Raw genomic sequence first — 18,808 nt, 5'->3', positions numbered from 1 at the left:
ATTTCCTCTGGTAGGAAACAAACGGGAAAAGGAATTCAGAGGTCATGGACAGGGATCCCAGGAGACTCAAATCTAGGTAAAGGGTCAACCAAGAAGCCCCTTGAGGGGGCCCGAGGCTGGAAAGTCCTTCGGGCCCTTGGCTCATTTGCAAGCTCATTTGCAAATGATCTTCCTCTGGCCGTATCCTTTCCACCGCACATTCCGACTTTTCTATATTGTTTCCCCCACTGATTGCTGATGTGCTTCTAGAGGCTGAACTAGAAAAGTAGACGTTCCTGACGTCTGGTCAAAAGCAACGTCAACAAGAGAAGCAGAAAAAGTTCCTCTGCCTCCAGAGCTGTTGCAAGGCAGTCCCTGTCCTGGTGCAGGGCATGGCCCTGGCAAGTGCTACTTTTGAAAACAACCGCGTTTCAGGGCCCCTGGGCCGTCGGGTCAGTTAAGCGGCAGACTTCGGCTCAGGTCATGACCTCTGGGTTCATGAGTTCGAGCCCCGGGCCCCACATCGGGCTCGTGACTGTCAGCACAGAGCCTGCCTCGGATCTTCTGTTCCCCCTCTCTGTCCCTCCCCCACTCGCTCATGCTCTCTCTCTCTCTCTCTCTCTCTCTCTCTCAAAAATAAACATTTTTTTTTAAAAGACACCCCCGTCTCAGTGGTCGCTGCTCTCCCCGCGGAATTGCCTCCGACCTCGAAATCCTGGGAGTTCTGAGGGGCTGTCTCTGCTCCTGAACCAGGTGAAGGGCCCTGAAAGGAACCTGCCCCCTGGCTCCCGCTCGGCCTCCCCTCTCATCCTCGCTAAGGGGCTCCAGGGCCTGGAACCAGGCCCCCAGTCGCTTCTCAGGCCCCCAGGCGGTAGTGATTTGTAGTCTCCCGGAACAGCTGGGCCTCCCCAACTATTCCAGGGGCAGAGGTCAGGATGCAGACCCAAGGTAGGGGGCCAGAGAGGACCCTTCCCAGGAGGGTCTCTGCTTTCCCCCCGCCACCGTCCCTGCAGTGAGGCCACAGCTGCTGACCTCACTCCTCTCCTCCGAACGCAGCAGCCAAATCCCACCGGACACAGTCCCCGAGCCGAGCCCGTCACTCCCCCGCATCCCCACCGCCTCTCCTGTTGCGCTACCGCCAGGGCCCACCAGGGGGCAGGCACGCGCAGAGACAGGCCGGGCTCCAGAGAAGCGGAGCAAGACAGGGGCGGGGACATCGCAGCCCAGCCCTCTCCGCCGGGGAGACCGAGGCCTCAGGCTGGAAGGCAATGCTCCCCAAGGGTGTGCTTCCCGACTCGGAGGGGGCTGGCTTCACTCCCCCTGCGGCAGGGCCTGAGGGAGAGGCTGTCTGGCCCAGCCACGGCCTCCGGCAGCCCTGAGCCCCGGCTTCCCGGCTTCCGTGCACTCTCCCCTTACCCCCAACGTGGGCAGGATGCCCCAACTCCCAGGACGGGTCGTGAGGAGTTGTGCCAGCCCTCAGAACTCAGGAGGGGATGACACCCTGTGCCATCGCGGGGGAGGGGGCGGGGGACGAGCCCTGTTCTCAGGTGCCCCCCCCCCCCCCGTGGGCCCTTTCCCGAAACCCTCAGCCTCCTGCCCGCCCCCCCCCCCCACCAGGCTCCCAGGGGAGAAGCTAGGAGTCTTAGCAGCCTCCCCGCAGAGCCCCTCCCCTGCCCTCCAGGAACACTTCTCCCTCCAGGCGGCTTTTGGCCAATCCCAGGGTACTCGGGTCCTGGCCCTCCCCACCCCAATTCCATCCTGCACCCAGCTCTCCAGGCCCTCCCCCCGTCACTCCCAGGGCAGGCATTCTAGGCTCTGCGCTCCAGGAGCGGCTGAAGAAGGAAGGCCCCTGGACTGGTGGAGGCCTCCAGCTGGGAGCGAGGAGCCCCCCCCCCCCCCAGACCCGGGCCCCTCCCCGCAGACACTCTCGCCTCCTGCTGCTCTTCCCCTGGGCTCCCTAGGGTCTGGGGTGGCCAACAGGAGGTCACCTGCAGGGTGGAGGATGGGACCAGTCGGTCCAGTCTCCCCCCCCAACATGTCTCCCCCCAGAACCCAGACTGGGGGCTCCGGACATCTGCCGGGGGGAGGGGGGGAGGGGGGGGTTGTGGAGCAGCAGAGGTACCAGGTTAACTCTAGCAGGCTGATTCTGGAACTCTCCCAGCTCCAGCACTCACTAGTGCGTGGGCTTGCGCCAGTGGCCTGGCCTCCCTGAGACTCTCCTCATCTGGAAAGTGTAACGAACCCCTGCCTCGCTGGGTCTCCCGAGGATTCAGTGTCATCTGACTGTCATCGCTGCTCCCACACATTCCTTACCACCCCTGAACTTCATCACCCCCGTGAGGGCTGCCCCACGGGATCATCTCACTTCGTGGCCCCCATGAGGAGGTAGACATCCAAAGGGGCAGTTAGGTGCTGAGGGGCCCCAGAGGAGAGGTCACCCCGTCTCACAGCTACAGGCCCTGTCCCGTTGCCTTCGCCTACCCCCGGCCCCACCACTGACGAGGGTTCCCCTCCTCTGGTCTCTTGGTGGGTGTCCAGGCCCCCAGCCAGGCCTAGCCATGGAGGGAGAGGGACTACGTGTCAACTACTTGGTTGAGTGGCTCCCGCTTGCCCCAGCACCCCCACAGGTCTCTAACCCCAGCCAAGGCCCAGGGTCATGCCAAAGGCCTCCCCTCCCTAGGATCTCCTCAGCACATTCCCCTACACAGAACCTTCCTTCATCTACGCAGGAACGGGACCCCCCCAGGCACTGACACAGACTGACAGAGTAGGGGGTGTCCAGAGCAGGGTGGTGACCCTTCACTTCCTCTATACATGGCAAGTTCTGACTTCCCATCAGGAAGGGCCCATTAAGAATCCATCTGTTCCACAGATACTTCTCGTGTGCATTTGGGGCACTATATCTTGGTGGGGCGGGGGGCACGATTGAGCCCATAACAAGAGCTTTACCCCAAGTCGAAAGAGTGTTTGAGTGTTGGAAGCTGAGGCAGGATAGGGGGCAGGGAGGTAGAGCGTACTCGTTGGTGGGCAGCACTCTCTCGCAAAGCCTCCGGCCCTGGAAAGGGAGAACCAAGAGAAAAAAAAAGAAACAGAAAACAGAAAATCTCTCTTACCTCCTTTGAAGGAAACAAGGTCAGCGGGAAGAGAGGAAATATGGACGGTCTGGGATGTGGGGGTGCAGGGGGAAGGACAGGAAGGTGATGTGTAGAGCCTCGGTCCATCCATCTACAAACCATCTAGGTACCTTCCATCATAATAATCAAGCAGAAAATAAATAAAAGGCACTTACTGCTGGAAAATGACATCCCTGCTAGGCCCCTTGTTCCCACTATATGGGAGAAATGTGTGAAGGGGAGAAAAACCCACCAACGGCCACGTCTCCATCCTTGTATACACTGGCTGCCATCTCAAAACGCAGCTGGGATCAGCCAAACTGCACACAAAGAGAGGAAACTGCAGGAGTAAGAAAATGAAAAATCAAAGGGGGCATCTCAGAAGCGGCTGCAAAGCCCTGTCTCATGAGGTGTGGGCCAGGCGTAGAGGTGCGTGTATGATCCGTAACATTAGATGTATGAAAACAGGGGCACCTGGGTGGCTCAGTCAATTAAGTCTCCGATTCTTGGTTCCAGCTCGGGTCACAATCTCACATTTTGGGAGTTCAAGCCCGGCACCGGGCTCTGCACTGACAGTGTGGATCCTGCTTGGGATTCTCTCTCTCTCGTTTCTCTCTGCCTTTCACCTGCTCAAGTGCTCTCACTGTCTCTCTCTCTCTCTCAAAATAAATAAACTTAAAAAAATATGCAAGCCAAATATATATTAATGGAAATACATTATATAAATTAAATACACAGAATACTAGGACCCAAACTGAACACAGTGATTGGAGAAATGGCAAGCTGGAAAATAGTAAGACATGTACCATGAACACAGAAGAGTGAAGAAAGAGAAGAAAATAAGATACGGAGTGGTTGGCACCACTCAAGGAAGTTCCAGAAGGAAACAAGAGAATAAGTGAAAGAATATCCAAATTCAAAAAAAAAAAAAAATTACAGGAGTGACATTTCCAAAACTGGAGCCGTCATTTGTTTGTTTCAGTTTTAAGACGCCCAGGGAGTGCTAAGTAGAATAAAAATCAATCCACCCACAGGTATATGGTGATAAATTTGCAGAGTGTTTTTTTTCTTCCCCACGGCAACCACAGAGATAAGACAGATTACCTACAAAATGTCAAAGAGTAAGAAAGTTAAAAAAGAAGAAAAAGTTGGCATTGAATTCAGGATGTAGAAAGTTGCCAAAAGCACGTGATTGCCTTATTCAGCCTTGGAGAAATGCATTCCCCAACTGTTTACAAATATTAAAAATAGTGGAAGACGACAGGCATGTGAAGTGTTACCCTTTAATGCCAGAAGTTACACGGGCTGGTGACCTGTCACCCATCTGGCATTCATTCTGTCCCCTCTGCTTGACCCTGAAACAGAGGGACAATGAGACTTACTGAGTGATGAGTACATGGAACTCTCCACTCTTTCCATAACTGCTGGAGTCTATAATTATTTCAACAACAACAAAAATTTAATCTCCATGTATCCCAAAGAAATTCAGATGTACGTTCACACAAAAATATGTACACAAGTGTTTATTGAAAATCTTTATTCTTAATAGCCAAGAAACAAAACAATATACTTCAGGGGGTGAATGGTTAAATAGAGTAATATGGTGCATATACCATTGAACACCACTCAACCACAGAAAGAAACAAACTGTTGATGCATGCAATGACCTAGATCCATCTCCAGAATATTATGTTTAGTGGGGGGTGAAAAAAAAGCCAATTCCAAAAGGTTACATACTGTGTGGTTCTATTTGTATAACACTGTTTAAATGGTAAAATTATGCAGAAGGAAAGCGAGTTAGTGGTTTCCAGGGGTAAAGGACAAAAATGGCCAGAGAGGGGAGGTGGGCGTGTCTACAAGAGGGAAAAAGAAGGGATCTCTGTGGTGATTAAACTCTTCTGTATCAAGGGGGGCCTGGGTGGTTCATTTGGTCGGGCGTCTGACTTCGGCTCAGGTTATGATCTCACAGTCTGTGAGTTCGAGCCCCACATCGGGCTCTGTGCTGACAGCTCAGAGCCTGGAGCCTGCTTTGGATTCTGTGTCTCCCTCTCTCTCTGCTCCTCCCCTGCGCATGGTCTGTCTCTCTGTGTCTCAAAAGTAAATAAAAACATTTTAAAAAATTAAAAAAAAACAACCTCTTCTGTATCTTGACAATGCCCATGCCAATTTTCTAGCTGTGGTATTTGTACTACAGTTTTGCAAGATGTTGCCATTGGGGGAAACCAGGGAAAGGCTCTGCGAGATCTCTCTGTGTGATTTCTTACAACTGCAAATGAATCTATAGTTCTCAAAATTTGGAAGTTTAAGTTTAAAGATCTTATTGTAACATTATGATACAGAGGTCCGAAGGTGTGATTCTAGGTTCGCTTTGATACCTGTTTTTTGTGCCTTTCAAGAGTGTAAAAGGTGCTTCACAAGGGGCTGGAGACCCACACCTGATAGAATGGCTATCATCAAAAAGATAAGGGGTAACAAGTGTTGGCAAGGATGTGGAGGGAAGTGAACCCTTGTGCACTGTTGGTGGGAATGCACATTGGTGCAGCCACGAAGAAAAACTGTGTGGAATTTCCTCCCCAAATTAAAAATTGAACCACCATAATGTCTATTTCTAGGTATATGTCTATTCTAGGTATAATGTCTATTTCTAGCAATCTCATTTCTAGGTATATGTCCAAAGAAAATAAAATCAAGATCTCTAAGAGATATCTATACACCTGTGTTCGTTTTAACATTGTTTACAATAGCCAAGGTATGGAAACAACCAAAACTTCTGTCAATGGACAAATGGATAAAGAAAGTGTGATATATTTAAATGGAATATTATTCAGCCTTAAAAAAAAGAAGGAAATCCTGCCATTTGAGACAATGTGGATGAATCTGAAGGACATTATCTAAGTGAAATAAACCAAATGCAGAAAGACAAATGCTGCACAATCTCACTTACACATGGAATCTGAAAAGTATTCAAATTCACAGAAGCAGCATATGATGGTGGTTTTCAGGAGGTGGGAGGAAGGGCAAAGGGGGAGATGTTGATCAAGGGGTACAAGTTTCAGTTATGCAAGATGAACAGATCTGGAGACCTAAAGTTCAGCGCTGTGACTATAGTTAACGATGCTGAATTGCATATTGGAATTTGCTAAGAAGGTAGATCTTTAGTGTTCTTAACACACACACACACACACACACACACACACACACACAAGAAGATGGGAAGCAGGTGAGGTGATGAATATGTAAATTAGCTTGACTGTGGTGATTAATCACAATGTATATGTATATCAAATCATCAAGTTAAATACATACAATTTTTAATTGTCAGTTATACTGTAACAAAGCTGGGGGAAAGAAGGGTCTAACATTTTACTTTTTAAAAATTTTAATGCTTATTTATTTTTGAAAGAGAGAGAGACAGAGCATGAGCAGGGGAGGGGCAGAGAGAGGGAGACACAGAATCGGAAGCAGGCTCCAGGCTCCAAGCTGTCAGCACAGAGCCCGACACGGGGCTCGAACTCAAGAGCTGTGAGATCATGACCTGAGCCGAAGTCAGATGCTCAACCGACTGAGTCACCCAGGCGCCCCTACTTTTGCACATTTTATGAAACATTTGACCATGTGAGCACGCGACGAACTATTTCAGATTTCATTGTATACTTTTTATATCAAATAATTTAAGTTATATCATTAATATTTGCATGAAGTGATTAAACCACATTGTAATACCTCTTTCAGAAGTGTGTCCTAGTCTGTCCCCAGTGAAATTTAACTTCCCTTTTTGGAATGGTAAGAGCACTGCACTTTGCCCTTCGGAGTAGTGGGCTGATTTCCCCTTGCACTATAATTTTGCCCAAAATTGTTTTCACATAAACACTGCCCTTCTGGAGAGCGGACTGCTTCCTCTCCCTTCAGGAGAATTTAACAAAATGTCTTACAGAAGTAGATCTTCTCAAACTTCTAAACGGAATTAATATTTATGTTTAAGCTTAATGATTTATAAAATAAGCAAGCTAATATTTGACCACTCACCTTGCTTACCTAGAAAGATTGCTATAATAAACAAATACTACACATTTGTATTGTTTTGCAAAAAATATGAAGCAATACACCAATTCAGCATGAGAAAGAAAAAGGAAGGGCGCCTGGGTGGCTCCGTCGGTTGAATGTCCGAATTCGGCTCAGGTCACAATCTCACAGCTTGTGGTTTGGGTTCCTGCCCCGCGTTGGGCTCTGTGGGGACAGCTCGGAGCCTGGAGCCTGCTTCGGACTCTGTGTCTCCCTCTCTCTCTGCCCCTCCCCTGCTCACGCTCTCTCTCTCTCTCTCTCTCTCTCTCTCTCAAAAATAAATAAACATTAAAAAATTTTTTAAAAGAAAGAAGGAAAGAAAAAGGAACACACAGTAACCTTAATTAGTTGAAACCGTTCATCTCTGAAGACTCATTTGTTCATCTGATGAGTTAATGACTCCAGGTGGCCCCTAGTTACCCTCCAGGTCTGGAGATTTGCTATCCTATTTTTATCAGCAGTTCCCTAAATTTCTAACTTAATCCTGTGATTGTGGCTATCCACTACAAAATACATTGAAAATATGAATTTTCATTGAAAAATGAACACTTGAAAATATGTGTGCATTTAGAAATATAATAAATGCACACTGCAAAAATGGTCTCAAATGACTTAACTTTGAATGGTTGGATTATCATGGGTTTTTCTCAATTTCTTCATACTTTCTTGAGTATTTTTTCTTTGCTATTTTGTTGTCACTGAACCACTTTGTTTCTCATTTAATTCAGCTCACAAGTTACCTGTAATCTGACACATATTTTGTGATATTTGCTTATGATTCCAATTACCCTCTGGGTTCATCTTCTTTTGTGTAGATCATTTCCCTAGCATAATTTATATAATGGCACTTTCCTGTCATAGAATACTAAACTGTTGAAATTACATCTCTACTCCAGATAAATTAAAAACTCAAATGTAAGAAATGTATTCACAATTTTCTAGCGGAAAAAAGTGATTCTTTATTATTATTATTATTATAATGTTTATTTTTGAGAGAGAGCGCGAACAGGGAAGGGGCGGACAGAGAGGGAGACACAGAACCTGAAACAGGCTCCAGGCTCTGAGCTGTCAGCACAGAGCCCGATGCGGGACTCGAACTCGCGATGAAATCATGACCTGAGCCAAAGTTGGATGCCCAACCAACTGAGCCACCCAGGTATTCCAAAAGTGATTCTTTAGATAGTCGTGGGTTTTATAAGATCTAAATTTGACATGAAATCCATAAGCCATTGAGGCAAATATAAGCAAAATTTGATTCCATAAAATCTAAAGACTTCCTTTGCCAGAAAATCCCATGACAACATTAATAGGCAAATGACATCTTGGCTAAAAATCTGCTGGTAAACATGAAATGCAAGGATTAATAGACTTAATGTGTTTTTTGGACGCTTACAAATTAACAAGGATGAGTTAAAGTCTCCCAAAGAATGGACAGAGAGGAAATATAACTCACCTGTGAATATATTAAAATACACTTATCCTTGAAGAAATACCTTCAACCATTTGCAAATATTAAAAATAGTGATAATACCCCTTTGTGAAGAAAGCATGGGGACAGGTTCACTAATTTTCATTCCTGATGGGAATCTAGATTTAAACAGTAATTTTGGAAGACAATTTTAGAAATATCTTTATCAGAAGTCTTAAACTAAGCATACCCTCTATCAAGGAATTCCTCTCCTAGGGGCTTGTCCAAAGAAAATAATCCAACAAATGAGCAGAAATGGAAGCACACTGATGTTCATTACAACCTATGTATAATACTGAAAATTTTTCAAAACCCCAACTATTGATAGGATGCTGGTTAAAGTAACCATGATAAACTCAAAGGATTCCAGACATTAGAAATTACATATTTATGGGTGCCTGGGTGGCTGAGTCAGTTAAGCATCCGATTCCTGGTTTCAGTTCGGGTCATGATCTCATAGTTCTGTGGATTCCAGCCCCTGATCAAGCTCTGTCCGAGCTGACAGTATGGATCCTGCTTGGGATTCTCCCTCCCTCCCTCTCTCTCTCTATCTCAAACAAACTTTGAAAAATTACATATTTATGAATATGGGGGAAAGTTCAGAGTCTGTGAGCAAAAACTAAGTTTAGTTGTTATGCAATATCAATGTGAGATAATGTCTGCTTATACACATAACAGGAAAATTGGCTAGAAGATGCACCATGATGTCAATAGTGAATATCTCTCAGAGATGAACTAACTTATAGTTGACTTCGTTTTCTTTTTTTTTTCTTTCCTTGTTTATCTGTTTTTCTAGTAGAATGATCACATAATCTTTGTGATGAGGAAAATTGTGTATCGCTTTCTATAACTAGATCATAAACCTTGACATTTCTGATAAAACATGAGGGAGAGATAAAGAAAGGACCACGCATGTCCTGACTTCTGTCAAATAGCAGCTTTATTTTATTTATTTTTATTTTTTTTTAACGTTTATTTTATTTTTGAGACAGAGAGAGACAGAGCATGAACGGGGGAGGGGCAGAGAGAGAGGGAGACACAGAATCGAAGCAGGCTCCAGGCTCTGAGCCATCAGCCCAGAGCCCGACGCGGGGCTCGAACTCATGGACCGTGAGATCGTGACCTGAGCTGAAGTCGGACGCTTAACCGACTGAGCCACCCAGGCGCCCCAAATAGCAGCTTTAAAACTATGGGTACAAGTGGAGTCTTGTTTTTCCGGAGTCTAGCTTATTCTCTCCTCTAACAGAAAAAAAGTCTAATATGTAGTTCAAACCTACAGATAAAATACTGATCCTAAAAGGCAGTTGTTAGGAAGCCTGTCGTCTTCTTTTATTCTCCTAAACTGCAGGATATGTGTTGTCCATCTGAGTAATCCATGCACCCCTGTTGTAGGCATTGGTGTTGATGATGCTTTTGCTGAAGGTGTATTTGTTGTGGTAGTGCTGGTGTGTGTGTGTATGTGTGTGTGTGTGTGTGTGTGTGTGTGTGTGTGTGTGTCGGGGTTGGACGTGAAGACTAGAAGAGAGAAGTGTTCTGCAGTGTCTGGGCCACCCTCCTCCCTGTCTACTACAGCACCAAGGGCAAGGTCATGGTCTCCATCTTGGTTTCAAGTCCTAGATTAGTAGGTGGCATCTTTGCCCCAAAGTGCTACATCATTCTCCTAAGATCCACCAAGCACTCTTCAAAAGGTTTAAGGAATAAAATAGGTCCTAGGAGAAACAGGCTTTCTTAGGTTTTATCTCATAAGTCTCCACAACGTATTTTTAGGTCTTTAAACAATAAACCACTCTGGTTTTTCATTCAGAAGTTACAAAACTATTATCTTTATCTCTTTCATCTATTTATCAAGGAGTTCTCTCCTCTGTTTTTAAGAGTCCCTATGTATACCTCACTCAGCCATCAAAGCTCACAAACAGGAGTCCTACTTTGGATTAACAGCTATCCTCAAAGTTTTTGCCGTTGAATCTAGCTAGTTCTTCCACTATTACATATACAGTAAGCACATTCTCTATGTCTTCTGCCACCTCTTTAGCCTGAAAAATTCATTTCATAATTTAGAAATATTCAGGTCATCTTCCATTGTACCTTCTCTGTTTTTTTTTTTTTTTCACCAAGTGACAGTTACTATAAAGATTCATATTTAGGTAAAATACCTAGGTTATACACAAATCCCTCCATGTTTTCTTCTGACTTTTAGAGTTTTTAATTTTACCTTTCGAATATAGTTGGAACTTTTTCCTGAATACTTCAGTTAATTTTTACTTTTTATTTGAGAAGAATTTTTTATGTTTACTCATTTTTGAAAGACAGAGAGAGACAGACCACAAGCAGGGGTGGGGCAGAGAGAGAGCAGAACACAGAATCTGAAGCAGCCTCTGGGCTCTGAGCTATCAGCACAGAGCCCCACGTGGGGCTCAAACCCACTAACCGGGAGATCGTGACCTGAGCCTAAGTCGGAGGCTCAAACGACTGGGCCACCCAGGCGCCCCCAGTTAATTTTTAAATGTGTACTATATTCCCCTCAAATCATTATTAAGTCATCATTTTCCAGCTCATTTGAAATGCTAACTTTACCACATACTAAGATACAAGGATTGTCTCTGCACCCACTGTATTCCTCCCTCAATTGGTTATTTTCATTGGATTTTTTTTCTCCAATAACAAAAGTTAGAGAATGCTTCGGTATATCACTTTTTCCATAGTCCTCTCACGGACTTTGATTTGTCAAAAAAGTCGTCTTTCCTTGTCAACTAAGCAAACTAAAGCACCTCTGCCTGAGGCCCGGCCTCCTCCCGCCCCCGCCGCAGCCCACCCCTTCACCCCTTCCCCGAACCCGCCCACCCCTTAACCACGCCTCCTACCCCGTCCCCGCCCAAGTCCTCCCCTTCAACCGGCCCCAACCCCGGAACCGCCCACCCCTTAACCCCGCCCCCAAACCCCTCCCTGCCACAGCCTACCCCGCCCCCCGCCGCCTACCCCTTAACCCTGCCTCCTACCCCGTCTCCGCCGAAGTCCCCCCTTCACCCCGCCCCCGCCCACCCCTTAACCACGCCTCCTACCCCATCCCCACCGAAGTCCTGGCCTTCAACCCGCCCCAACCCCGCCTCCGCCGCAGGCCACCCCTTAACCACGCCCCAACCCCACCCCCAACCCCTCCCTACCACAGCCCACCCCTTACCCCGCCCCCCACCTCTTAACCACACCTCCTACCCCGTCCCCGCCTCAGCCCACCCCTTCACCCCGCCCCTGCCACAGCCCACCCTAACCACGCCCCTAACCACGCCCCCACCGCAGCGCATCCCTTCGCCCTGCCCCCTTGCCCCACCCCTTAACCACTCCCCCTTACCCCGCCCCCGCCGCAGCCCTCCCCATTACCTCGCTCCTCGCTCCCCGCCTCCGCCCATCCCGGCCCCGTTCCCTCCTCGCCGCCACAGCCCACCGCCCGGAGACCCCGAACGCCCGGGTCTCCCGCCGCTATCCCGAGGCCGGAAGCGGAAGTGCGGCCGGGGAGCAGCCGCGGGTCTGGCACCAGGGCTGCGAGTCCGGTCTTCCCGGCCGGTGCGCGCCGGAACCCGCGTGAGGAGCGGGACTCGATGCGCCGCGGGGATCTTGGGTCCGATCCAGGAGGGAGGGGCTGGGCCTCGGGCAGCCCCGGGTCACGCCGACATCCCTCTGTCCCTCACGCGAGCCCCAGTCCTTCCCTGGGGCCTCAGGCTGTTCCTCAGGTCAGCCTCTAGCTCCGGACACCGCCGTCCCCTACTCCGAAAGCACGGTCCTGTCACCTCCCCTGCGGGCCACTCTACCACCTGCTCCCCCGGACTTCCGGCCACATCTGGGGACTGTGTGATTGTCACGTACGGCATCTAGAGGATACGGGCCGGGGATGCTGCTCACCGCCCTCCAATGCACGGGACCGCCCCCACTACGGAAACTTAACCGGCCCCAGCCCTGCTCCATCTAGGACCTTAAAATCCCTGAAGTCCCGAATCCACTGTGGAAATTGTTTCAGAGCCAGCTGAGTCACTCATCCGAGGGATCCCTAAGTGACGAGCCCCAGAAGCTTAATCCTGCGGAATGAGTTGAGCAAGGCTGCTTCCTCCCATTCGGGAGCAGATGCTGGATGGGAATCGGGCACATTCAGTCCCGGCCAACAGGCTGGGACCCTCGGGACCCATCTTAAATCAGTTAAAAAAAGAAAAAAAAAAATGAATTGTGAATGGGCGGCCTTTCTATCCAACAACTATTACTTCCTATAAAAATGGCTCAAAAGCAATCTTTGTGCCTTTTTTTTCCCCCCAGGCAAGAAAAGCATCTCTCCATTTCAAGTTTGTATTGAAACCAGCCTCAAGGTTCACCTGCCCTCAGGGATCCGTGGATTTCTGTATGATCAGGTGAGTACCCTGTGGAACTGGTAATAATAGGTCTGGGCAGCCTCCACTGGGCAGGACCCTTCCTGTGCTCAAGCTGTAAACACCAGGAGTCTCTAAGAGTGAAGGTTAAAAAATAAATTACTCGATTTTCTTTTTTTTTTTAATAAAAAAAATTTTTTTAACGTTTATTTATTACTGAGAGACAGAGAGAGACAGAGCATGAGCAGGGGAGGGGCAGAGAGACGGGGAGACACAGAATGTGGAGCAGGCTCCAGGCTCTGAGCTGTCAGCACAGAGCCTGACGCGGGGCTCGAACTCACAACCTGTGAGATCATGACCTGAGCCGAAGTCGGAAGCTCAACCGACTGAGCCACCCAGGCGCCCCTAAATTACTCAATTTTCTTATAAAATACTCAAATGTTTAAAATTCTCGTTAAAATTTTTCTTTGCATTTTCTTTGCATCTTTGCAAAACCAAGACGACATGAAAAAGTATATATTATAAAATCTTGTCCTCACGTGTTCTAAAATCCTATTCTTCCCTGAACGACTTACAGGTAATTACTTTTTTTTAGTTTAGTTGTTGTTGTTGTTGTTTGTTTTTTTTGTTTTTTTTTTTTTAGAGTAAGAGAAAGAGGGAGAGAGGGAGGGAGGGAGGGAGAAAAATCCCAAGCAGGCTCGACACTCAGAGCGGAGCCTGATGTGGGGCTCGGTTCCAAAACCCTGGGATCATGACCTGAGCTAAAATCAAGAGTGGGCTGCTCAACCAACTGAGCTCCCCAGGCGCCCTGGTAATTACTTGTCACGGTTTATCATGCATTCTTATCCTTCCAGGTTTTAATTAAGTAAATACAAGCAAATATATTCTTGTTTCCACTTTGCCTCCACAAAACATTGTAGTACTATATGCGTTTTTCTTTATCTTACTTTTTTCCCCCTTAACATAAACTGGAGATTTTCCATTATTACTGCATACTTTGCTCCTTATCATGGTGAATCATATTAAAAACCAAGATCTAGGGGCACCTAGGCGGCTCAGTCAGTTTAAACGTCTGACTTCAGCTCAGGTCATGATCTAACGGTTCGCGAGTTAGAGGCCCGCGTCGGGCTCTGTGCTGACAGCTCAGAGCCTGGAGCCTGTTTCCGATTCTGTGTGTGTCTCTGCCCTTCCCCCACTCATGCTCTGTCTCTCTGTCAAAAATAAATAAACTTTGGGGTGCCTGGGTGGCTCAGTCGGTTAGGCGGCCGACTTCGGCTCAGGTCATGATCTCGGGGTCTGTGAGTTCGAGCCCCGCGTCGGGCTCTGTGCTGACAGCTCAGAGCCTGGAGCCTGTTTCAGATTCCGTGTCTCCCTCTCTCTGACCCTCCCCCGTTCATGCTCTGTCTCTCTCTGTCTCAAAAATAAATAAACGTTAAAAAATTTTTTAAATAAATAAATAAATAAACTTTAAAAAATTAAAAGTAAATAAAAACCGAGATCTAGACACTGGATGTGCTAAGTGCCCCTGGAGTAGCATTACTTCTAGGACCTTTCTCTGGATATAACTAGGAAATATATGTGTATTGGGGTTTGTTTGTTTGTTTTTAAGATTTTATTTTTAAGTAATCTCTACACCAAACATGGAGCTCGAACTTACAACCTGGAGATCAAGAGTGGCACACTCCACCAACTGAGCCAGCCAGTGCCCAAGACATACATGTTTTTTAAATCATGAGTTTAACATGATATTTCTAATTTAATTTAATTTTGCAGTGTTTTTTTTTCCCTTAACTTCTTTGATTTTATATTGATCTTTTATGTGTTATACAAAAAATATTGACTCCTAACAACATTGGTTTATCTACTTAATGGTATTCTCCTTCACGGTATGTAAAAACTGACACTCGAAAGCATTGCTGTCCATGTCTCTGGAAATACACTCTGAATGTAAACCTCCCAAAATGCAAAACAATATGTACACGTGTGGTTACTCATGGGAGCATTACTTCCAACAGCAAAAGATGCGAAGCAACTCAAATGTCCATCAGTAGTAGGAAACGGACAGAATTGACGATATACTTTGTTTTAAAGTCATGTGAAGGCTTGACTCATGGTTTTCCAGATTCTGTATGGTCATGCTTCCAACTTGATATGCAGTTAGGTTTGTTTCATTATTTGTTTTCAGTTTTGAGGATTGCAATTGTTTGGGGAGTTTTAAATTTTTTTTTTTAACGTTTATTGATTTTTGAGAGAGAGCACACATGAGCAGGAGAGGGGCAGAGAGAGGGAGACACAGAATCTGAAACAGGCTTCAGGCTCTGAGCTGTCACCATAGAGCCCGATGTGGGGGTGGATATGTATCTTTCCTGGCCTTTCCCTTTTTATAAAAAGGAACTTTCTAGGGGTGACTGGGTGGCTCAGTCAGTTAAGCACCTGGGTCTTGGTTTCAGCTCAGGTCACTATCTCGTGGTTTGTGGGTTCCAGCCCCGCATTGGGCTGGGTGTGGATCCTGCTTGAGATCCTATGTCTCCCTCTGCACCCCTGCTCCCAACTCACACTTGCCCTCTCTCTCTCTCTCTCTCTCTAAAAAAATAAATAAATAAATAAAACACATGTAGGGAAAGAAAACATGAACAAGGACAAGGTTTGGGAGGCTGGATTCAGAGAGACCTTTCTCAGCTATTGTTTTAGGTGGCACAATAGTGTCAGGTGATGACAGGGTCTAGGGTGGCGCCCAAGGTGGAAGGGGACGAACTCGTAACACCGAGGGTCGTCCTCACGCACCCTGACGTCACCCGTCATCTGAGGGCGGTGGGGCTGGGGGAGGCAGACTAGTATCAGCCGTCATCATCTCCAGTAACTAAAGGGTCGGACCTGGGAATGTGTTTGTGACAGCCACCTGCATGGGAAGAATGTGCCCTGAGACTCAGGGAAGCTGGGGATTTAGGTGGGGCGGCGGAGGCGTGTCCCGGTCGAACCGTTAGGACCCAAGAGGACGAGCTCTGGCTTCGCCAGCCCTGGTTCATCACCTGCTAAGTAAAGACCCAATACTGGGGACCCCACCTGCATGTTGAAGGAGGGCACAACGGGCAGGCTAAGATGGGTTGGTCCGCGGAAGCCCGCGGTGGGAGAGAGGCTGTGAAGGCTTCCTGTTGTCCCGTTTCCACCAGGGCCCGGCCTGAGCGCGCTGTGCCGACCAGAGGAGCGTCCGGGTTCTTCCGCTGCCCGTTGTCCGGGGAAATTCCTGTCTGAGTCACAGGATGGCGGCCGTGGTTCTGCCCCCCACTTGTGGTAAGTCGGGGGGCCCTCAGAGTCCAGGCGGTAAAGGCCCCTGCACCACGGAGCGGGAAAGGAGGGGCCGAGCGGTGAGGCCGGAGCGGAGCCAGATGCCCGGGGGTCACCGGTCCCCGATGTGGTTCTTGGGATTTGGGATTTTGGTGGTTCGAGTGTCTGTGGAGATGTCACCTGTGTGGTGAGTATGGGAGAGGCTCTGAACCGTATCTCTGATTCTTTCTATAAACTTGGAAAAATAACAGTGGTGTCCCTTGAACTTCAGTTTCTTCATCTGTGAAATGGGACTAATAATCTCTTCCTCCAGGTCAGTAAGACCCTTGGCCCTATTTCCTGGCCCTGGGTCCTGGGTGAGACCGGCCACTCTGACACGTGTCCTGTCAAAGCTGTGCGTGTGTGTGTGTGTGCGTGTGTGTGTGTGTGTCCACCCACGCTGTGTGGGGTGGTCATGGGTGTGGCCGTGCGTGTGCGTGTCGGGGTGTGGTCACGTGCAGGTGGGTGGGGAAGCCCCCAGACTGGCGAGTGCTGGCATACAGAGCCGTGCTGGGCTCTCCTGAGTCCTTTCTTCTTCTCCAGCTCAGCCTTCCCTGTACTCAGCCTCTCCTCGGAACGGACGCACGGAGGAGGAAGGGTTGGCTAAGGGCTTCCTGACCGGCTGGTTACCGGTGAGTCACTCCTCTTTTTTCCAAGTCGTTGTTCCTTTGACCAGAAGCTGAATTTGTTCTCCTCCAGTGACCCGGAGCCTCTTGGCCAAACCAGGTGTCCAGAGGGCCCCGGGTCTCCGGGCATCTGATGGAGGGTCAGGGGCCCCCCAGGCAATGTCGTGTTGGTCAACGTTTTCTACGTTGCCGAGGTTCCTCCAGGGTCACCGTCTCCATCACGTTCCGCAGAGAGGTTTTTAGGGGAGGCTGAGGAAGACCTGACTGTGTCCTCAACTCAAGTCCTTGGTGACAGCTGTGGGGGAATCGCTCACCCATTTACCAGGTGTTTCTCTGATCTCCGCCATGTCCCCGGCCTATACTCAGCCCTGCAGATGGAGGGAGATCAGCTTGCAGGACCCCACAGTCTCACTGGAATAAGAGAATCACCTCTGTGTTAGGGGCACGTTCACCGTGGGAGCGGGCATAAGCAGACAGGGAGGAGCACCGCAGGCTGAGCCCAGAAGCGGTTGAGAGCAGAGCTCAGAACCCCGCCCACACATCTTGCGCTTTGGGTTCCCGGCCCCCGGTCCCATCGTCCTCTGCCCTTTTCCTGGCCACTTGGTGGGGATGGTCCTTGCCTAAGCCGTGATGTTTGTGACGGTTCAGCACTCGGTGACCTTCGAGGATGTGGCCGTGGAGTTCACCCAGGAGGAGTGGGCCCTGCTGGACCCTTCTCAGAGAACACTGTACAGAGACGTGATGCAGGAGAACTGCAGGAACCTGGCCTCGCTCGGTAAGCCTGACCTCATCCCTGCGTTTACTTACGAGTCCCATAACAGGTCTTTTTTTTGGATCCCTGTAACACTCACAGAACAGAAAACGTTTTTAGTGTGCAACTCAGTGATTTTTGGTAATGCCACAGTGTTGTGCAACCATCTCTAACTCCAGAACATTTATTGCACCAAAATAAACCCTGTAATCATTAAGTGGCCACTCCCCTTTCCCACCTACTCCAGCCGCTGGCTACCGCTGATCTACTTTCTGTCTCTATGGTTTTACCTCTTCTGGATGTTGCATGTAAATGGAATCCTACAATCCATAGCCTTTTGGATCTGGCTTCTTTGGCTTAGCAGAATGTTTTCAGGGTTCAGCCATGTGGTAGCTTGTATCAGAACGTTATTCCTTTTTCTGGCTGGACATCATTCCGTTGTGTGTGTGGACACTGTTTGTGTCCCCACTCATCAGTCGATGGACATTTGTGTTGCGGCCACCTTTTGGCTATTGTGAAGAGTGCTGTGCTATGAACATTCATGTACATTTTTGCTTGAACACTTGTTTTCAGTTCTCTTGTATGTATACCTAGAAATGGAATTTCTGGGTCATATGGTCATTCTATGATTAACTTTTTGAGGAGCTTCCCACATTTTCTCCATGGTACTGGTGCACAAGTAATGTGGGAATGCTTGGTTTTCATTTGCATTTCCCTAAAGAATAATGACACAGGTCATCTTTTGATGTGCTTGTTAGCCATGTGTATATCTTTTTTGGAAAAAATTTGTATACATGTCCTTTGCCCATCCTGGAGAGTGGAGGGTGGGGTCGTTTGCCTTTTTATTGTGGACTTCTAAGAGTTCCTGATATATTCTGGATGCTAGACCCTTATCAAATACCTGGTTTGCAAATATCTTCACCCCTTCTGTGTATTGTCTTTTCATATTCTTGAAGGATAGTTTTGCTGTGTATAGAATTAATGATGACAGGTTTTTTCTTTCAGCACTTGGAATATGTCATCCTATTGCTTTACGGCCTCTACAATTTCTGGCAAGAAATCAGCTGTTGATCTTATCAAAGATGATCCCATGTATGTGAAAAACCAAAAATTCTCTTGCTACTTTCAGGCTACTC

General features: G+C 48.0%; 1 protein-coding gene across 5 annotated transcripts in view; it reads left to right on the top strand.

The window, feature by feature from the left end:
• LOC122213905 (zinc finger protein 558-like) overlaps positions 1-18,808 on the top strand; it is a 101,712-nt gene that overhangs the window by 75,652 nt on the left and 7,252 nt on the right. For 2 of the 5 annotated variants that reach the window (XM_042928304.1, XM_042928305.1), the window contains exons 2-4: positions 16,142-16,262; positions 16,839-16,927; positions 17,570-17,696. In XM_042928304.1, the coding sequence (XP_042784238.1) occupies positions 16,232-16,262; positions 16,839-16,927; positions 17,570-17,696 (247 nt within the window). In that variant the 5' untranslated portion in view covers positions 16,142-16,231. Of the gene's footprint in view, positions 1-12,023; positions 12,701-12,921; positions 13,014-15,866; positions 16,008-16,141; positions 16,263-16,838; positions 16,928-17,569; positions 17,697-18,808 lie in introns of those variants that run through there. The other 3 variants (XM_042928301.1, XM_042928300.1, XM_042928303.1) reach the window with 3 other exon arrangements.

The sequence above is a fragment of the Panthera leo genome, chromosome A2 (assembly GCF_018350215.1).
Source record: "Panthera leo isolate Ple1 chromosome A2, P.leo_Ple1_pat1.1, whole genome shotgun sequence".
Taxonomy (NCBI): domain Eukaryota; kingdom Metazoa; phylum Chordata; class Mammalia; order Carnivora; family Felidae; genus Panthera; species Panthera leo.
Note: the sequence above shows the minus strand (reverse complement) of the source record. Positions and strands in the feature narration are given on the sequence as shown.